Genomic DNA, 22,458 nt, shown 5'->3' with positions numbered 1-22,458 from the left:
GGGACAGAACAGGGACTGAACCTATTTTGGTTAAACACAGCAAATAGCAAGGAGGGACCAAATGGCGTTAGGAGCGATCCAACTGGGTTTCGTGCAAGAGCGCCACCACTGAACATAAACCCCGAGCAGGCAAGACTTTGTCCAGTTTACTAGTGGAAAGGCTGCTTCTCCTAGAGGTGAAGTATTTGGTCCGGAGTCACTCTCTAAGTGCCAGAGATGTCACGGAAGCCTGGCCCGCACTTAGAAGACTAAGAGCATAACCACGCCCACCTCATGCCCTTGTTCGCGATTTCGTAGCTCCGCCCACCTCAGCCTGCACGCTCCGCGCTCAGGACAAGTTTGGTCCCCCTACGGCCGCCGTAGCGCGTCGGCCCCGTTACCATAGGAAACGACCCGAGACCCGGGAAGGAGCGAAGTCGGTTTCCCGCCGGCGGGAGCTGTGGTTCTGGCCGTCTGAGGGGTCGGTGCGGTTCAACGCTGCAACACCATGGCAGACCAGCTTTATCTGGAAAACATAGACGAGTTCGTCACAGACCAGAACAAGATCGTAAGGAGCCCAGAATGGAGAAGGCGGGCCTGCGAGGGGGTTTCGGGCCTGGGCCGGCCGCCGGGGCCTTGACCTCCTGGTGTTTGCGGCCTCGTGGGAAGCTGGCCGCGGGGAGGCCGGCCAGTCGCGGGCCTCGTGCCCTGGGGCAAGCGAGGACCCCGGCGGAGGGCCGCGTGCCCGGGGTGGGCGTGCCGGCAGCTTGGCACCCCACTCCCGCCTTTCTGGTCAGGCCCGAGGGAAGGGGCGTCGCCTGGGAATTTTTCTAAGACGTCCCGACACTCGGGCATCCAGAGTCCCAAATCTGCAGTGACAGACTCAGTCCTTTCCCGGTTGTGAGACCTGTTGTTCAAGATCACGACCATTTCCTCTTCCTGGAAATTTAAATATTGATTGAGGCGTGGCCGGCCCCCTGGCGCTGGGCTAATCCAGTGAGAGGCTGGCTGTGGGCAGCCTGGGCAAATGAAACTGGGATGATTGAGGGCCTACTTGTGCACCCAGGCCCACTGGGTAGTCCTTACGGAGAAGGGGATATAAAAGCAAGAGGGACCAAGTAACACGTTTATGTGTCCTTAGTGAGGAATAGGGACTTTTGGAACCTTAAGTTTGTCTCCTACTAATGCTAAGTGTGGCACCTTTATCCAAATTTTAATAGTCTTCTCTGTGTTGGAAGCTCAGTGTTTAGAATTGGAATTGTATGCTTACGTGTCCTAAGTCTTGCATGGCTGAGTCTCTGCCGCTTGAGCCATGTCTCCAGTCTGGCATTTTGCTAGTTAATGTGGAGATAGATCTTCCCCGAAGGCTGGCCTAGATACTCGGTACCTAGAATTACAGGGATGAGCTATCAGTGCCTGACTGGAAGTATTTTAGAGCAGGGCATACCAAGTATGTATATCCAGCTTGCCCTTTTAGATTCTTTTTCATTATTAGTCTGTTAAGCAAACTTCTTAGGAAATACTTTGGTCCTACTTGCTCACATGTTTCTTCTAAACTACAGTGGCATTGATTATAAGGCATAATCATCTAAGAATAAAGAATTTTTAGGAGTGGGCCCTTGTGATTGATTTACACTCTGGAGTCAATAAAACTTAAGGAATTGTTTTTTCTTGCAGGTGACATACAAATGGCTGAGCTATACTCTAGGGGTTCATGTTAATCAGGCAAAACAGTAAGTCCAGTTTTCTACCAATTTTAATGACATGAGTTTTTTTTTTCATTGTTTTTAACTACACACATAATTTCTTAGGTGACAACTTTTTTTTTTCTGTTTCCCTGGGTAATTGGAAAAGAATACTAGTTTTTATTACTTTGATTTTTTTTTTTTTTGCCTCTTTTAGGAGATGGGTGGACTTGTATACAAATGTATGGTGATAAATTCACTGGATTTATTTGTAGGCCTGCCTCTGGTTAACATCACTTTGTTATTTCAGATTTATTAAGTGGACTAGTCAGTCCAGTTTATAACTCAGATTTATGTCTGTTGTCTTATGTCTTCACTATATTTTCTTGAGTGCTTCTTAGGCCCATCCTTGGTTGTTACTCATATGTTTCCATGAGGGCATCAGCTGTTTGGCACAAGCTATATAATGGTGTAAGACAGAAAAACTAAGTAAAGCTAAAAGAGAGTGTTTAGGATGGCAATGCATGGCCCTTGTTGAGTTTTGATATATTATTTTTCCTTGCTGAAACTTGAGGGCAAAGGGAGAAGCCAAGTTTTTGAAATAACTTTCAAGTTTTTTGACCTTAAAGATGCAGATTATTTTTGTACAGCATCTTCAAAATAAAATATATTTTTTAAAAGATGCAGATTATTGGGGCTGGGGGTTTAGCTCAGTGGCAGAGTGCCTGCCTGGCGAGCGCAAGGCCCTGAGTTCGGTCCTCAGCTCTGGGAAAAAAAACAAAAACAAAAACAAAAAAACCACAAGGCAAAAAAGATACAGGTTATTGTTTATGTCCTAAGGAGAAGATTTGGTGAACTGGCTGAGGACACATTTGGAGGTTAAATGCTCATTTTGGTTTGCTTTCTTCCTAAGGATGGCCTGAGGAAATTTCTTTTGAGTTATAAGAACATGCTTCATGACAAGTCTTAGGAAGACCTTGAGCTCTAGAGAAGTTTGATTTGTCTTTATTTGGGTTGATTTAGACAGATCTAGGGGACTCATTTGGCAGTTTCAGGTCCTGAAACTGCTGGCTTATTTTTGTTTCTGATACTAGAAATTGAACTCAGAGCTTCACACTTACTATGCAGACATCTTACCACTTTAGTCATACCTCCAGCTCCTTTTTGTATTATTTTTGAGGTAAAGTCTTACATTTTTATGCCTGGACTGGCCTGAGTTTGATCTTCCTACTTGTGGTTTCTTGTGTCACTGGGCAATAAGCTTATACCAATGTACTTAGCTATTGGTTGAGATGGAGCTGGAGAACCTCTTTTTACCCAGGCCAATATTGAACCATGATACCACCACCACCACCACACATACACACAATCACACAGTTTTTGCCTCCTAAATAGCTAGGATTACAGGCTTGTGCCATTTTGCCTATCTGCCGCACTGGTTTTCACTGAGATTGCCCCTAACCAGTTCTGACCCAAATTCAAGAACCCTCAGTTACTTTTGGTATGGAAATTTTTAAGTGACTTTTTAAAAAATTAGTTGTAGTTATAGATGTTTATGAAGTGAAGCAGCTGTTACTATATACATCTGTTGGAATTTAAGATGCTTATTTAGGACTGGGATTTCCTTAACATGAACTAAAGATGAATATGATTTTCCTATAGTTTGCCTGGTTACATGTAGTTTTTAATAGCATTTACAGTGTCTAAATGCCTACTTGACTTCTCAACTTCATCCCATACCACTTGCTTTCTCACTATATTAACAATATGTAAACTCCTTCTGTACTATTATCTGTACCTGGAAGTAATGACTAGAGGCATGGCTCAAGAGTACCTGCCTATCCAGCACAGGAACCTGAGTACTGAAAAAAGAAAATAGATTTATTGAAATACAGTTCACATGCTATGCCCATTTAAAGCATACAATTTAATGATTTTTAATATATTTATATAATGTATATATATATTATATATGATAATATATATATATTTATAGAGTCATGCAAGTATCACCATAGTCATTTTCAGATATTTTCATCACCCCAAAATAAATCAAATATCCATTAATAGTCATTCATCATAATTTCTCCAACCTCTACTCTATCCCTAGACGGCTATTAGTTTCTTTTTGTCTATAGATTTGCCTATACTATGTATGAAATCATAGAATATATACTCTTGCATATCTGATTTCTTTCACTTAGTATAATATTTTCAAGGTTTGTCCAAGTTATTGCATTTATCACTACTTCCTTTTTGTGGCCAAATAATAATTCATTATCTTGTCTACTTTTTCCTAGTTCTAGGACTGCCATACCCAGGCTATTTTTACTGGGTTTTATTGTAATTTTTTTGTGCTGGTCCTGGGGCTTGTACTCAGGACCTGAGCTCTGTCCCTGAGCTTCTTTGCTCAAGACTAGCACTCTACCACTTGAACCACAGCACCACTTCAACTTTTTCAGAGTAGTTTATTGGAGAAAGAATGTCATGGACTTTTCTGCCTGGGCTGGCTTAACACCGCAATCCTCAGATCTCAGCCTCCTGAGTGTTAGCCGCTAGTGCCAGTTGCACAGATTATTTTTGAAACGGGTCTGATTTCCTGCTGTGTGTGAGTCTGGGCTATCATCCACTTATTTTAGGCTTTTGTAATAGCTGAGATTATGGGTATATGCTACCACACTCACCTTCTTCCATGGTTTCTTGCAATTTTCTGCCAATTTCTGACGTGGAACCAGGGCCCTCTTGACCTCAGGCTCTCATAAAGCTATGGTGACAGGTGTATCCACTGCATCCACCTGTGCCTGAAAAGAGGTCTTGTGAGCTTTTTTCCTATGTAAGCCTCAAACCATGATCCTTCTGATTTCAGCTAGAATTACAGGAATGGCCATCAGTACATGACTTGATTTTGATTTGTTTCTCTCTAATATCTAATGATGTTTTATGTGTTTATTGGCCATTTATATATTTTTGAAGAAATACCTATCCCAAAATTTCACCAATTTTTATTGGATTGTCTTTTTACTGTTGAGTTTTAAGAATTGTTTATATATTCTGGATATAAGATTATGACCAGATAAATGATTTACAAAATTTTTTTCTTATTCCATAGGTGGTCATTGCACTTGCTTGTTGCTGTCCTTTGAAGTACAAATGTTTTTATTGTTGAAAGTGTCCAACTTACTTATTTTTTCTTTTGTTGCTCATGTTTTTGATGCAGCCTATGAAGGCTGTGAAAACCTATGCTTCCTTCCTTCCTTCCTTGCTCCCTCCCTCCCTCCCCTTTCTCCCTCCCTTCCTCTCCCCCCTCTTTCCTTCCTTCCTTTCTTTCTTCCTTCCTTCCTTTCTTTCTTTCTTTCTTTCTTTCTTTCTTTCTTTCTTTCTTTCTTTCTTTCTTTCTTTCTTTCTTTCTTTCTTTCTCTCTCTCTCTCTCTCTTTCTTTCTCTCTCTCTCTCTCTCTCTTTCTTTCTTTCTTTCTTTCTTTCTTTTCTTTCTTTCTTTTTCTTTTGACTCAAGGACTTGCTGTCCAGGCTGGCCTTAAACTCACTCTGTACTCCAAGCTGGCTTGGAACTCATGATCTTTCTGCTTCTGCCTCCCCTTTTGTGTTTTTTTCCTAAGGGTTTTGTATTTTTTTCTCTTACAGTTAATTAAATGGTTTATTTGGAGTTTTATTTTTTGGTGGTATTGGTGTTTGAATGCAGGGCTTTGCACTTGCTAGGCAAGTGCTCGACCACTTGAGCCATCACTTTAGCCTTTTCACTTTAATTTTTGAAAGGGTGTCACTGGATAGGCTCAGTCCTGGCTTGGCTTTTACTGTGATACTCATATTATTGTTGGTTTTTTTTGTTTGTTTTTAATGCCCACCTTGGGTCTTGAACTCAGTACCTCGGTGCTGCCCCTGGTCTGTTTTGCTCAAGGCTAGTGCTCTACCACTTGAGCCACAGTTTCACTTCTGTCTTTTTCATGGTTGATTGGATGTAAGAGTCTCAAGCACATTCCTGCCTGGGCTCGCTTTGAATCACTCTTCTCAGATTTCAGCTTCCTGAGTAGCTATGATTACAAGCATGAGCCACCAGTGCCCAGCTCTTCCTATTATTATTTTTATTGTTATTTTGGTGATTGCTAGAAGTGCTTTACCACTTCCTTCACAGCCCAGTCTTTCTGGTTTACTGATTGAGGTGGGGGTCCTGATAATTTTGTTTTTTTTTCCTGGGTTGACCTCAAGTCACTGTCTTCCCAATCTACCTCCAGATTAGTTGTGATTATAGGAATGAGCCACCATGTCATGCTAATTTCTTTAATAATTGCTAATTGTCACTATATTCAAGTTTTTTTCAGATTATATGCTTGCTAAACTAAAAAATTCATATTTAGACTACACTAAAACTTTCCGATTATTAGTTCAAGGCAATTTTTAAATGAGGAATGGAATTTGTATTACTCATGTCTTCTAGGAATAATTTGGAGTTATTTTTTTCATGCTTGGTGTAAGGAAAGACTGCAATTTGACTTGTATCAATATAGGTATCCATTTGTCTAGCACTTGATAACTCTTATTACTGTCTGGTATTTTCTTTTTATTATACTTGTCTTCTCTCACTAGAATATATGCTCCTGGAAGGCCGAAACTTTGTTAATCTAGTTCACATTGCTCAGCTTGTTATTGCTGCAGATAATAAATCCCCTCAAAATTTAGTGGTTGCAAACAACTTTTTTTTTTTGGGTCCAGTCGTGGGGCCTGAACTCTGGGCTTGGGCGCTGTCCCTCAGCTCTTCAGCTCAAGGCTAGCACTCTACCACTTGAGCCACAGCACTACTTCCGGCTTTTTTTTTTCTTTTTGCTTATGTGGTGCTGAGGAATCGAACCTAGGGCCTCATGCATGCAAAGCAAGCACTCTACCACTGAGCCATCTTCCCAGTCCTTTTTTAACACTCTTAAGAATGTTTAGAATTTTGGACACGGTGGAAATGGTACTGACTAAATGACCTGATTTGCATTTTTAAAACATCACTGTGGCCACAGTGGAAAAGGAAGGGATAGAAGGGGACTTAACACTTGGAATTGGAATCGCCCAGTCAGGAGATTCAAGGGTCATGGAGATAAGAATTACTCAGGAGGAAGACCTGATTGAGACTTGGCCACTCACTGGATAGGAAGACATTCAGAGCAATGACACCAAGTTTCTGGCTTGGTGATTTGAGCAAATGATGATGATGTCAGGGATGGATGAAGCCATCAACATGAATAAAACAGACCAAGGAGAACACATAGAAGTAGATGACCAAGCATAGTTCATGTTCCAGAAAACCCCCTCAAGACCCAGATAAACTAGATGGCTACTCAGTAACAGAGGGAAAAGATGGCTAAAGCCACTGCTACAGCTAAGCAAAAGGAGGAGAGAAATCTGCAGGAAGGAGTGCAGAGGCAGTTGAGGAGAACCAGGAGACTCAGAAGCTAAGGGACAATTCAGGAAGAGAGTGATTAGCAGTTTAGGTTATATTTCTCTTGATATTTAAATTTTTTTCTTTTGCTATCCTTGGCAGAATAAAATGATAGGTCTCTTTTTGCTGTTAAACTTTTAAGTTATTGGAGAGAATCAACTTCTGATATTTGTTGGATGAGAGGGATAAAAATGAATGAAAGGATTTTACTAAAAGCAAATTTTTGCATTTAATGTTGGTTATCTAATGAATATTCTGGAAACTGGGTAGTAAAAGTAAACTTACATTCTGTAGTTATTAGTAATTAAATCTGAGTAATTATAAAATTAGAATTACAGAATAGACATAGGTGATTGTAAACATAATAGGTTTATTGCTTTCTTCTTTTGGGGGGGGCAATACTGCGTTTGAACTCAGGGCCCACATCTGCTTGGGTTGCTTTCCCAGCTGACACTATCACTTGAGTCATCCCTCTGACCCTGCTTTATGTAGGTTATTTCGGAGGTAGAGTCTCATATGGGCTGGCTTCTAACCATAAACCTTAATGTTTTGGAGTACCAAAGTCTTAGAATTTGTGGAAAACTTTGAATCAAACAAGAAAGTCATATTGTCAGGCACTGGTGGCTTATACCTCTAATCCTAGCTTCTCAGGAAGCTGAGGTCTGAGGAGTGCAGTTCAAAGCCAGTCCGAGCAAAATAAAGTCTGTGAGACTCTTATCTCCAATAAACTACCAAAGAAGCTGGAAGTGGAGCTGTGACTCTTGTGGTAGAGTATCATCCTTGAGCAAGAGAAGCTCAGGCCCTTAGTTCAAGCACCAAGGCCCTTAGTTCAAGCCACTGTACTGGGGGAAAAAAAACTAAGCCCCCCATCTCCATTTGCTAATACTTTGAAGGGGGAGAGAGGGTAATAGGAATCCCAGGTTAGGAGAATTGAGTCTAGTCTAACTTTATTGTTAAATATCTCAAGATACTAAGAGATCTAGAAAAATTATTTTATACTAGATTCTATAGCTAGCTAATTAATTTACTGTGGATTTGGTATCATGTCCATTATATATCATTGCCACTGTTCTCATGCAGGCTCTGGTTCTCTTGGCCGGTCATTATTTTATTTTACTACTTATTGTATCACTGCAAACTCAGACTCAATGTTTCACCTAAAGTCTATCTTTTGTAAAAAAAAAAAATATATATATATATATATATATATTTTATATATATATATATATATATACACATAATATATACACACATATGTATGTATGTGTATCTGTATAGACTGAACAAAAGTTCTGGTGTTTAGAAAATTTAATGGACTATCAGATTTATTTATTTATTTTTGCCAGTCCTGGGGCTTGAACTCAGGGCCTGGGCACTGTCCCTGAGCTTCTTTGCTCAAGGCTACCACTTTACCACTTGCGCTACAGTGCCACTTCTAGCTTTTTCTGTTTATGTTGTATTGAGGAATCAAACCCAGGGCCTTATGCATGCTAGGCAATTACTCTATCACTAAGTCAAATTCCTGGCCATATCAGATTTCATATATCTAACTTTTAAGTCATAAATTAAGAGTTGATGAGATTCTTACTAATGAATTCTCCCTTCTTTGGAACAGGATGCTGTATGATTATGTTGAAAGGAAACGGAAGGAAAATTCAGGAGCCCAACTGCATGTCACTTATTTGGTGTCTGGCAGTCTTATTCAGAATGGACATTCTGTAAGTTTTCAGAATTTTATAATGAACTAAAAATAGTTACAACCTAATATCCAGGGGAGAGCAAAACACAGATTCAGTATTAAGAAAGTTGAACTGGGATATGAACTGGATATGCTTTAATTATTTTTCAGATATGGGCTCCCATTTGGGCCCAAAATTGGACCACGGTCCTTTTACCTATGCCTCACATGTAACCGGGTTTACAGGCATGCACCACCAAACCTGGTTCAGTTGAGATGGGTTCTTGCTAACTTTTGCTCAGGCTGACTTTGAACTGCCACTCTCCCAGTCCCTGCCTCCTGAATAGCTGGGATTATAGATATGAGTCACTGTGCCTGGCCTATAATTTTGAATGCTTACTTTGGTAGCTTTGTAGCTTAAGTTGCTGACAGACTGGGGTTTTAGCCCCAGGACTTAGCTAATGCAGTATAGTTAGGAGCATCTTTATTCTCCTGCTTCTTCTTTTTACATTATTATCCTATTTGGTATCTGTTAATCTGTCAACACGGACACCTGCTGCATTTTCATCCATCTCAATAAAGCTTTCTTGGTCTGCTGACTTTACCTTTCAGGAACACAGAGGTCATTCCCTGTAGAGGGTTTGTTCTATCCCACACCAGTGAGCCCTGGTGACTTTGATTACCCCTCCCGCACCCTCCCTGCCCCCACCTCGTCCCTGCTTCCTCCCAAAGTGTGGCATTATGTTCTCAACTTTCTAAAGCCTTCTACCACCACCTATCCCATGAGTCTTGGCTCAAGGATCAGGTTCCTTCTCAGAGATCTGCTAGTATGTGTTTTGTTCTTCTCTTCAGACTTTCCCAAAAAATTACAAATTAAAAACCCTGACTTAAATACTGGGAATTGAATCCAGAGCTTGGTACATGCATTGTCAATGAACTGAACTCTCATCCCTGGGTTTATTTTTAGAAAGTACCCCAAATGTGAGATTTAAAAATAATCATTTTATTTTTTTATTTTTTGGTGCTGATCCTAAGGCATGAACTCAGGGCATGGGTGCTGTCCCTGTGCTTTTTTGCTCAAGGTTAGCACTCTACCACTTGAGCCAAAGTGCTACTTCTGGCTTTTTCTGAGTAGTTTATTAGAGATAAAGAGTCTCATGGACTTTTCTGCCTGGGCTGGCCTTGAACCGTGATCCTCAGATTTCAGCCTCCTGAGTAGCTGATATTATAGGCAGGAGCCACCAGCATACAGCTAAAACTGTAATCTTAATTTAGTAATTTAGAAGCAAACTGCTGGTGGGATCCGATCCATCAGTTTTTTTCTTCATAAGCTTTTGGTAAGCCAAATGATAATCAGAGGTATTTACAAGTGTGGAATCATTTGTATTATATACCTGAAACTCTCAGATAAACTTGCCATCAGAAATCTCTTCCTGTATCATTCTGAAGTAGATGTCTTCAGTTTGCAACTGCATGACATCTTTTCTGTTCCTGAGTTTAAGGAACTCCTTTCTCTTTCTTTAGAATCTTCAAATAAGTGTAGTTTTCCTTGGGAACCATCGTATTCCTTTAAAGAACAGCTTGGCTATCTCATATCTGAAATATTCCTTATAAGAAGTGTTTCAAATTTTGGATTTGTTTTAGATTTGAAAGTATTGCATATACATAATGAAATACTTTGGGGATGGAACTCAAATTTAATTATGAAATTCATTTAAGCTTTATACAAACACATACTATACACATACACATATCTAGTACACATAGTCAGAAGTTAGTCTTATGCAGTATTTTTAATTATTTTATGCATGAAACAAAAGTTTCCAAAGTGATTTCCATTTTGGGAATCATATCAGTGCTCAGAAAGTTTCAGTTTGGAGAATTTTCGATTTGGGTTTTTGGACTAATAACCTGCTATGATTTTTTTTTTTTTTTGGCAGGGGTCACCAGTCTTTGAGAACTTGAAAGAAAAATACATGTTAACATTTTAAAAACTTAAGAGTTCTGACTAGGATCTAAAATTAGTAATTTATGTTTTAGAATAATGTAGATTTTACTCTGATATGACAAGAACTCCTAATTTGGGATTCTTAGATTATCTTTAATGGTTGATATTTGAGACTTAGGATTTTTGCGTGAGTTCCTAAAAGTGCATAAAAATTTTATTCCAGAACACATTTTTCTGTACAACCTGTAATCTTGTTTTATTAGTCAGCTTTTTGTTTCTATAATAAAATAACAGATAATCAACTTAAAAGGAAGAAAGGATATGGGCACTTGTAGATCATGCCTGTAATCCTAGCTACTCTGAAGGCTGAGATCTGAGGATCATGGTTTGAAGCTAGCCTAGGCAGGAAAGTCTGTGAGACTATTATTTCTAACCACCAGAAAACCAGAAGTGGTGCTGTGGCTCAAAGTGTTAGAGTATTATCTTTGAGCAAAAAAGCTCAGAGCCAGTGCCCAGCCCCTGAGTTCAAGCCCCACGACTGACCAAAAAAAAAAAAAGGAAGAAAGGTTTATTTTGGCTCAGGATTTTAGAAGTTTTAATCCATGGTTCATTGGCCCCATTGCTTCTATGTATTGAGGCATTATGGTAAGAGACATGCCAGAGGACACCTTCATCTCATGGCTAGAAGCAAAAGAGAGAGAAAGAGTCTAGAGCTCTGTAGTCCTCTTGAAGGACATGCTCCCAATGACCTAAGACCTCCCATTAGGCCCCATGTCTTACAGTTTCTGTAATGCCAAGCCAGGGCCTAAGCCTTTAACACATGGGCATTTGAGGACCACTTAAGACCCAAATATAGCAAAAGGTAGAAAGCTGTGGCTTGCTTATGAAGTACCTTCTATTTTTAAGTAAGAGGACATTTAAATTCTGCTCAAAGTGCTTTTTCAAACACAGTCTTTATTGGACTCCTCATATAAAAATTACATTAAGCCAGGTACTGGTGGCTCATGCCAGTAATACTAGCTGTTTAGGAAGGTGAGATCTGAGGATCACAGTTTGAAGTTAGCCCAGGCAGGAAAGTCCTTGAGGCTTTTACCTCCAGTTAATCACCTGAAAACCTGAAGTGGAGCTGTGGCCCAAAGTGGTATAGTACTAGTCTTGAGTAAAAAGGCTCAAGGGTAGCTCCTAGGCCCTGAGTTCAAGCCCCCTGACTGATCTGAGAAAAGAAAAAATTAAGAATGAGGTTGCTGTTGTTGGAACCACATGGACTTGTGGCACTCCTTACAGCCTCACCAAGAAGCACTGGAATTGCCTATCAAGTATGGTTGCTAACCTATGCTTTTCTCATAATAGCAGATTTTATTTTTGTTTTAGTTTTTCTTTTTTTGGGTCTGGTCATGGGGCCTGAACTCTGGGCCTGGGCGCTGTCCCTCAGCTCTTCAGCTCAAGGCTAGCGCTCTACTGCTTGAGCCACAGCGCCACTTCCGGCTTTTTTCTTTTTGCTTATGTGGTGCTGAGGAATCGAACCCAGGGCCTCAGGCATGCAAGGCAAGCGCTCTACCACTGAGCCACCTTCCCAGCCCCTGTTTTAGTTTTTCTAATTAAAGTTTTAATGTTTCTTTCTAAAAAGGAAAAGAGCACTATAGGCTTGGTATGGATTTATTTTAATAAAAATAATTTTTATTTTTCTGATAGGATTATTTATAAAAAATACTTAACTGCAGAAAGCAGAACCTCTCTCTAATCTCATTCAGGAAAGTTGCAAGGCAATGTTTGTTTAAGCCTCTTTTTGTGATTTAGGTTAGAGGTTATCAACCTGATCTCTCTATTATGAGTTTCTCATTAGCTTTTCCTGTAGTAATGTTTAGCTGAGATTGATTTTTATCATTGTCTGCATTCTTAATTCACTAGAGATGATAAAACATTGATTTTTTTTATGTGTACATTCTTCTAATGTTGATATTGACTCATTTCTAACAAATCAGAATGGATTTTATTCTTCTGTGTGGTGCCAGGGAATGAACTCAGGACCTTGTCCATACTAGGCAAGTACTCTACTACTTGAGCTATGCCTCTAGCCTCAAATATACTTATATACTTTTTTCTTTTTTTTAAATTGTTATTATAAAGGTGATGTACGGAGGGTTTACAGTTACATAAATCAGATGATGAATGCATTTCCTTTTGGGCAGTATCACCCTCAAATATATATATTTTTAAAATAACAATATGGTGATGTTTTGATTTTTTTGTGGTGTTAACTGACGCTGAGCAACCCATCTGTAATTTCAGCATACAGAAGGTGTAGACAGGAGGATAACAGTTCAAGACCAGTCTGGGTTCCATAGCAAGACTCTGTCTTAATACTGTCTATAAGTTCAAAGGATTTACTCCCTGCCAGCTCTGGTTTTATGATGCTGACCTTATGCTTGTGTTTACCTTATTATCAGGAACCCAGAATCAGAGCACCCCTCTGGTTTGTATTGTTAGGCACCAGCAAGCTGGCTTTTCTGCTCTGTTGTTTGTGTACATTTTTAGTATCTTATAGCAGTGCTTAGGCACACCGGACTGTCTAGTTTTTCTCTGTAGGTATAAACTCTTATTTCCAGAGCTCTTACTGAAGGTCTGCATGGTTTTTGAGTGATTAGTTCTTAATACTCTTTTTCTTATAGGTTCTTTTAGTGTGCAGTTCTTTTTAAGAGAAAACATATAGTCATAATTCAAATTTATGGCTAATTTTGAAACAAGTTACTTGATTTTTATACTGCTCTTTTATCTTAGAAATATTGGTGGCTCCTAATATATATGTTTTAGCTAAATGCTTGGGTAAGAAAAGCCAAATGTATACATATATTTGTGCCTGTGCTATGACTTGAACTCAGGGCATTGATCTTGCTTTCTTATGGCTAGGATGCTACTATTTGAGCCTTGTCTCCAGTGTGACACTCTGTTACATTGGAGACGGAGTCTCGTGGAGTTTTTCTGTCCTAATTGACTTTGTACCACTCTTCTCTGATCTAAATCCCCTGAGTAGTTAGGATTACAAGTGTGAGATACTGGTGCCAGGCAAAACCAGTAGTTTTAATGATAATACAATTATTAAAATGAATTTTAAGGTTTTTTTCTTATAGCCAGGTATGTGAGTGCACACCTATAATTCCAGCACTCCGGAGGCTTAGACAGCAGAAATGAGTTCAAAGTCTGGGCTCTGTACAGTCAAAAAAAGCAAACAAAAATGTATGTGTATATATTCACAGTTCCTTGTCTATAGTCAGGTCCTGCTAAAACACTAATTGTAGTTAATCTACCAATGTATTATCTATAAGTATTAAATGAGGCCTTTTCCATTTTGCCTTTGATTTGTTGGTGCCCTAGTAGTTGTAGGTCCCTAGTAGTTTTTGTTTTTTGTTTTTCGTTTTAGGCTGGTGTTGGTGCTTAAACTCAGGGCCTGGGCAAGGTCTCTGAGCTTTTGTGCTCAAGGTGAGTGCTAATGTTCTACCACTTGAGCCACATCTTCACTTCTGACTTTTTTTTGGGGGGGGGGAAGGGGTGTTAATTGGAGATGAGTCTCATAGACTTCTGCCAAGGGTGGCTTAGAACTGTGATCCTCAGATCTTAGCTTCCTGAGTAGGATTATAGGCCTGAGCCACTGGCTATCTTCTCTTTTATTTTGTTATTGTGTATATTTTTAACATAAACAATTATATATTCACATTACCCTTTTTCTTAGATAAACATTTACTGTGTAATCTATTTTACTGTTTTATATTTTTATTATTTGAGAAATTATAGAAATATTTATTATAGCCACATAGGACTATAATGATAGATTCACCTTAGTTGATTTAGTAGTCCCTTTCTGAGTTTATTTGTAATCTTTGGCTGTTAACAATAGTGCTATAGTAAATAGTTTAGTGTGTATGGGTTTTGGGTGTTTTTAATCTGTTCTAGAATTATATTTCTAGAGGTAGAATGGCTAAGTCAAAGGATAAATGTATATGTACTTTTTTTGCGGGGAGGGAGGTCCAGTTGTGGGGCCTGAACTCTGGGCCTGGGCGCTGTCCCTCAGCTCTTCAGCTCAAGGCTAGCTAGCACTCTACCACTTGAGCCACAGCGCCACTTCCGGCTTTTTTTCTTTTTGCTTATGTGGTGCTGAGGAATCGAACCCAGGGCCTCAGGCATGCAAGGCAAGCGCTCTACCACTGAGCCACCTTCCCAGCCCTGTATATGTACTTTCATTGGGTATTACCAGATACTTTTATTCTCACCAATATGTTTCTGTCTAGCACATGCATACATATTTCAGGGCTATTTGCTTTCCTTTGCTAGGATTAGTTTGTTCCTGTCCATTTTTTCAAAAATGTTTGTCTTTAATCTGTTTATTTTTACAACCTTTTGTGATAGAAGTTGGAAATGTTTTTCTCATTTCATCATTTAGTTTTGTACTTTGTTTAGTTTTTGTTTTCATCCAAAAGTTGTTAGTTCTTATAGATTATTTCAATTATTTCTGGATTTTGAATTACATGTAGGAAATATTTCCTTATTCTTGGGTTATCTCATGTTATAGAAGAAGGCACCTGTTTTCTTCTATTGGATATATTATCTTTTTACTTTGATTTGCAAGTAAATTCTGATCCATTCAGAATGGTGTGAGACAGATCCAGTCTTTTTCTAGTTCTGTAGAGTTACAGAAGCATTCTCACTAAATCATGTACTGATTTGAGATGCTGTATTATGGTATTGACATCTGTACTCTTGTTTTAATCTTACTGAGATTATAAATGGTATTTGGCTTTATTAATCTGTAACTTTTTTGTGTATGTGCTGGTACTGGAATTTGAATTCAGGGACTCATGCTCTTGGTTGGCTTTTCCACTCAAGGCTGGCACTCTACCACTTGAGCCATGCTGTCAATTCTGGCTTTTTGCTAGTTAATTGGAGATTAGAATTTTGTGGACTTCGTTGCCCAGGTTGGTTTTAAATCACAATCTTCAGGTCTCAGCCTTCTGAATAGCTAGGATTAAAAATATAAGCAACCAGCGCCTGATTTAACATTTTAATGGTACTCAATGTTTACCTAATTTCATATCTAAGCACAATTGGATTATGGGGCAGGGAATCTTCCTAATTGCCAAATTTAGTACTTTAAACATTAACAAAATGTTATTTCTTTGTAGTGCCACAAGGTTGCAGTAGTGAGAGAAGATAAATTGGAAGGTAAGTATTTTAGCAGTGTAGCAAGTCTTTCTTCTTTCCTCTTATGGCATTTATGTAGGAACACTATATACCATCCCTAACCTTCTGAGCTATAACTGAGGAACCCTATTTTATTACTAGTTTCAGAAATATGTTAAATAAAATATGATACTGCATCTGATTAACTTCCCATTTTTAGGGCCAAAAACTGCTGATAGTTGTAAAGCACTTCTATCACAGGATGACAGAACTCATGACAGACATACAAAAACCATCATACCACAAAGGACATTTCATCAACAGGTAGTAGTGTCTTGTGTTCCATAACAGGTTGTTCAAAAAGAATATTTTCCTGAAAGTTAGACTTTTAAAATAAGTCCTGCTGACTTAAGACTATTAGTGCTACTGCTGCTCTATTGTTTAAAAATCCAATTCAGGTCAGATGCCAGTGGTACATACCTGTAATACTGGCCACTCCGGAGGCTGAGATTTGAGGATCTCCGATAGAAGCCAGCTAAGGCAGGAAAGTCTGTGAGACTCTTTCCAGTTAACCACTAAAAAAACTGAATGTGGAGATGTAGAAGAAGAGTCTAACCTTGAGCAAAAAAGCTCAGTGACAGTGCTTAGGCCCTGAGTTCAAACCCCAGAACTGGCATATGTGCGCGTGCACAAATATCCAATTCAAAAACATTTCATAAGAATCAGGGTTCTTCCAACTCAGATACCCCTCAGTAGAGGAATGGATCAAGAAAATATGATATATATATATATATATATATGTGTATACATATATATATATATAATGGAATTCTATGTTTCCACCAGAAAGCATGGCATTGCCCCATTTGTTAGGAAATGGAAAGACTTGGAAAAAATTATATTAAGTGAAATAAACCAGGCCCAAATAAACATAGGTCCCATGGTTTCCCTTATTTACAATAACTAGTATATGTCTGGAACAAGCAGAAAAGGTCAAAAGCTATGTACATATGACCAGATAAGATGATGCTAAGCGAAATGAACCCCAAGATAGGGACACAAGTGGTCTTTTCTTGCTATTGTTTCTAATGTATTTATAATGTACCATGTGATTTTTTTTTTGTTTCTTTGTATGTTCCTCCTCCACAGTATAACCCCTGTTTTCACTGTATTTGATGTCGTGCCCTGAATCTTGTGTATACACTTCTCTAATTTGGGGAAGGGATGGGAAAAAACAAAATGCTTAAGTAGGGATACAGGTTGACCCATTGTAACAATGAGATGTACAAGACACTATGTTAAAAAACAAACTTTACAATTTAGGTGTGGGGGGAATGTAGTTGTGGAGGTGGGAGGGAAGGGATGGTAGGGAAAAAACAAAGGAGGAGGCAACAATGCTTGTTAGGAAATGTACTCGTTACCTTGCTCATGTAACTGTAACCCCTCTGTACAATATTTTTACAATAAAAAATGTATAAAGAAAGAATCAGGATTCTTATGCTCTTCATATATTCATCCCATCTTGGGATGAATTTCCACAGTGAGAGGCAAAGATTTCTGCAGTGATTATCTACTATGCCAACCTGGGCAAACTAAATTTAGGATACATAAATGAGTCCTCTCAGGAGAGATTATTTAGTTCTATTTAACTGGTTAAAAAAAATCATCGTAGTCATCATCAATCATCAGTATTTGCTGAGTGTCCACTGGATGAGTGATACTCTTACAGGTGCTGTGCTTAGAAATGACTCATCACCACCTACCTCGACATCATGTCCTCATTGCAGACAGAAGAGTATATGTTGCGCATTGGCCTTTTAGAGTTTTTTAGACCACTGCAGATTGCAAATGGTTTTAATGTTGAAGGGTTTCTTGTTAAAGTCCCACATGCCATGAAGTTGTGTATTAACAGACTGTTTTTCCTGTTGACTTGTAGCAGTGAAGTCCAAGCTAGCTGTGACTGCCAGCATCCATGTGTACAGCATCCAGAAAGCTATGCTAAAGGACAGTGGGCCTCTGTTCAATACCGACTATGACATCCTTAAAAGCAACTTGCAGAACTGTAGCAAGTAAGCTCCTTAGTGTTCCTTGTGGGCTTCTTTACAAATTGATTTTGTAAGATGTTTATACAATGGCTGCCTCTTCAGAGTGAATGCCAAGTCTAGTAAAACCCCATTTATCTTGCAGTAAGACACATGTTTTATTAGTACATCATAAGGTGAAAAATAGCAGTCACAACCCATATTGAAAACCCCAGTGAACTCCCCATAAATCTATTTCTCATGTATTTATCCTGTCACCACCACCAGAAATGCTTGTTGTGCCCCACTCCTCCCTTCCCCCAGTCTCTGCTTGTGTAAATTCTACCCATCCTTCAGGAGCAAGTTCAAATGTTGTCCTTCAAAAACCTGTTCCTGAAATTCTGAGCTTTGGTTCTTTATTTTCAAATTAGATATAATAGTGCCTATTTTGTGGGATTGTATTAAAGGTTCAATTCAGTGCTCTAAACATATGAGTACCTACTAAAACACATGTGGTAATTGGAATTTATTCAGCAACTATCTTATGAATACTTATGTTTCACACTGTAGAGAATATGGCCTAGTCACTTGCTCCCAAGATTCTGAGCACTGAGAGTCTGGGTGGCAGCGTTCTAATTGGAGGAACAGTGTGGGAAGATTTTGGCTAGTGGGCACTTACCCCACTTCTGGATGAGTATAATGAGGTAGCAAGACAGAGATTTCTTAACAGTTAGGACAGCTAAACGGCCTGAAGGCCCAATAGAAATAACCAGACAAAAAGGTGGGAGAGTAGAAACAGAAAAGAGGAAATGATGCTAATACGTACAGTTGGAACTTAGTGAGAGGTAAGGGATACTCTGGAGATTGGAGTCAGGTGATGCTCTCACTACTAAGATAAGGAATGGAGACTTTATCTTGAGAGCACTAGGAGCCACTGAAAATTTCTAAGCAAATGGGATGAAATTATAAGAACCACATTTTAAAAAGGTGACTGGCTGCAGTGTTAAAAAGTAGAGGAGAGGCCAGGCGCCGGTGGCTCACGCCTGTAATCCTAGCTACCCAGGAGGCTGAGATCTGAGTATCTCAGTTCAAAGCCAGTCCGGGCAGGAAAGTCCATGAGACTCTTCTCTCCAATAAACCACTAGAAAACCGGAAGTGGTGCTATGGCTCAAGTGGTAGAGTGCTTCCTTTGAGCTGAAGAATGCAGGGATAGTGCCCATGCCCAGAGTTCAAGTCCCACGACTGACAAAAAAAAAAGTAGAGCAGAAAGGAAGCAAGATCATAAGGGAGAAGAGTTCCAGGGAGGAAATGACAGTTGTCTGCAGTGCAGTAGTGAGTGGTATTGGATATGTGATTATATACACATAACTATTGAGCCTTTGTGAGCCTTTCCTAAGAATATCCTCCTTTGGTCTCACTATGTGAATGTTTAGAGGCCTGTATAATTTATCATGTCCAAATGTAATTTTTTTTGTCTTTTACCATCCATTGGGTTTATTTATAGATTTGTAGGCACATTCTAGTTACCACAAGTGAGGGAAACTATGCAAACTATGTTTCTTGGGGTCTGGCTTACTTCATATAATATACTTTTTTTCTAAAAGTCTTTCCATTTCCTTATGAATGGTACAATAATATCATTTTTTTCTGATGGAAGCATAGAATTCCATTGTGTCTATACATTTTCTTGATCCACTGGTCCACTGAGGGATACCTGGGTTGATTCCATGTTTTGGCTATGATAAATAATGCTGAAGTCGACATGGTTGTGCTGGTGGCTTCAGTGTGGCCTTGTTTGTGGTGGAATTACTGGGTCATAGAGAAGTTCTATGTTTAGTCATTTGAGGAACCTCCATACTGCTTCGCAGAGTGATTGAACAAGTTTACATTCCCACTCATCATGTAGCAGTGTTCCCTTTTGGCTACATCCTGGCCAGCATCTGTTATTGTTAGTTTTCTTGATAATGGCCATTCTTAACTGGGGTGAGGTATCATCTCAATGTTGTTTTGATTTGCATTTCTTTTATGGCCAGAGATGTTGAACATATTCATGTGTCTAAGAAGTCTCTCTTTAAGTCATTAGCCCACTTATTAATTGGGCTTTTGTTTCTTTGAGGATTTGGGGTTTTTTTTGGGGGGGAGGCTAGTTCGTTTTTTGAGCTCTAAATATATTTTAGATATGAGGCCCTTGTCTGATGCATAGCTAATAAAGAGCTTCTTCGATTCTGTGGGCTTTCTGTTTTATCTTGCTAAATTTATCCTTTGCCATGCAGAAACTCTTCAGTTTGATGCGGTCCCATTTATTAGTCTTTCTTTGATTTGTTGTGATTCTGGATCTTAGAAAGTTTCAACCAGTACCTACGAGTGCTAGTATTTCCCCTACCCCTTCCTGTAATATTCTCATGGTATCTGGTCTTACATTGAGGTCTTTGATCCATTTGAATTGATTCTGGTGCAGGGTGATATATAAGGATCTAGTTTCAGGAAGTGGCGCTGTAGCTCAAGTGGTAGAGCGCTCGCCTTGAGTTGAAGAGCTGAGGGACAACGCCCAGGCCCAGAGTTCAAGCCCCACGACCGACAAAAAAAAAAAAAAAGGATCTAGTTTCAGTTTTCTAAATGTGGATAGCCAATTCTGCCAGCACCATTTGTTGAAGAGGCTATCTCTCTTCCATCCTGGTAAACACTGTTTAATGATTGTGTGTGTGTGCTGGGACTTGAACTAAAGGCCTGGCATTGTCCCTTAGCTTTTTTCTCAAAGGCTGGTGCTTTATCAATTGAGTGACACTGTTATTTCCACCTTTTTCTGGTTAATTGGAGCTAAAGTCTCATGGATCTGTCTGCCCATGCTGGCTTCAAATGGGGATCCTCAGATCTCAACTTCTTGAATAGCTAGGATTACAGGTGTGAGCCATTGGTGCCCAGCAGTGATAGCAGTTTTTTAAGGTTGGGCTGAAAGACAGGGACCCAAGAGTTAGCAGCCACAGATAATAGGAAAGTCACAAAAGTGTGTGGGGTTCCATAAGCTAAGAGAAGAGCTTGATGAAGGAGGGACTGCTGGACATGGTCAAATGCTTCTGAGAAGCCAGGGAAAACAAGAACTGAGAAGTGCCTGTTGAGTGCAGTGATGGCCTTAGGAAAAGCATTTCCATTGAGGAAGTACATCTAATCAGCTGAAGAAACAAGGACATGAAGAAGAGAGGCAGCACAGAAAATGTGACTGAAATGGAGAGAAAGAGGGAAGAGACTAAAGAGATGGAGACTGGAAGAAGAATATGTACAGTTTTCAAGTTGAATATGATTTGAAGTTATATTGTTGGAAGAGAGTCCTGGAGGAGGAAAGGCTGAAGACACTTGGGGAGACAAAATAGCAGACAGAGATAGTCCTGGAGGAAAAATAGAATACAGAATTGCCACCATGTGGAATTGTCACTTATGAATCTCACAGGAGTAGGAATCATTTTGTTCTCCGCATACATCAAATGGTGCTTGGGACATAGTAAGCCTTCAATAAACAATTGTTGAATAGAAAAATGTTGAACAAAAAGCAATTAGTTGTAGATAATAGTTCTTTCAGTTCAGGACTTAGGAGTATAATGTCCATTTAAATATTAATAAATAATTACGTAGCCAGAGAATATAACTTAAAAGCCCAGTGAATCTGGGCTTGTAACTATTAAGTTCAAGAGAACATTAATACCCCTGATAGGTTTCTGTAAAATATATTATCTATCTATCTATCTATCTATCTATCTATCTATCTATCTATCTATCTTTCTATCTATCTACACACATTACAATCTTGTCATAGCATGACACAAGCCAGCAAGAGTAATAAGTTGGAGATTGAAAATGCAGTTTGCTTTGGGCCCATTAAAACAAACAGGACAAGTAGAAGTATGGTAACAAGAAGCACTTCAGTGAAACCTTACCTAAATACTTGCAGTATCCTTGGTAGAAAATGTGAGGAATTTATCTCTAGTAAAGAAGTTTGTCTTTCGTCCTGAAAATTATGGGCCACCTGAGATCTGACTCATGAGTTGTATATTTTAAGAAATGCTGTAACAGGAAGAAAATAGCAGTTTCAGAATTGAGCACAGATTCTTCTCTTTTCGGACCTGGTCCCAGCCTAACATGGTCTCCTCCTCATTGCCAATAACCGGTCCTGACCCTAAGGTGTGGAATGCAGACGCAACAGGGAAAGAGTTGTTGTGGGGCCAACCTTAGGTGCTGACAATGAAATAAAACATGGCTCTTTCCCACATACATGGAAGCCTTGCAGGCCAGAGAGGAAGACCAGGGGTAAAAGTAAATTGTTTCCATCTGTCCTTGCTCCAATACAGCAGAGATTGGATTAATGAAAGGCTTTTTCCTGTGGACCATAATGAGTCAGTTGAAGGTTTTGTAGTTTGGGGATTGTTCAGTCTGAAATGAAATGTTAGGTCAAGGATATTTTCCCCCCTCTTAGGCCAGTTATTCTAGCAGTCAGTGTTGTTGTGCTGGTGATCTCTGATAATTCTTCTCTCCATGTATTTTCTG

General features: G+C 39.3%; 1 protein-coding gene across 1 annotated transcript in view; it reads left to right on the top strand.

The window, feature by feature from the left end:
- Positions 1 to 391: 391 nt before the first annotated feature.
- Pold3 (DNA polymerase delta 3, accessory subunit) overlaps positions 392 to 22,458 on the top strand; it is a 47,419-nt gene continuing 25,352 nt past the window's right edge. Inside the window, exons 1-5 of the mRNA XM_042687994.1 lie at positions 392 to 547; positions 1,657 to 1,712; positions 8,719 to 8,821; positions 15,904 to 15,943; positions 17,838 to 17,970. Coding sequence (XP_042543928.1) covers positions 488 to 547; positions 1,657 to 1,712; positions 8,719 to 8,821; positions 15,904 to 15,943; positions 17,838 to 17,970 — 392 coding nt within the window. The 5' untranslated portion in view covers positions 392 to 487. The remainder of the gene's footprint in view (positions 548 to 1,656; positions 1,713 to 8,718; positions 8,822 to 15,903; positions 15,944 to 17,837; positions 17,971 to 22,458) is intronic.

Source organism: Dipodomys spectabilis, unplaced genomic scaffold (assembly GCF_019054845.1).
Source record: "Dipodomys spectabilis isolate Male_0828 unplaced genomic scaffold, ASM1905484v1 ptg000003l, whole genome shotgun sequence".
Lineage (NCBI taxonomy): Eukaryota > Metazoa > Chordata > Mammalia > Rodentia > Heteromyidae > Dipodomys > Dipodomys spectabilis.
The sequence above is the reverse complement of the archived record's forward strand: the minus strand, read 5'-3'. Positions and strand labels throughout refer to the sequence as shown.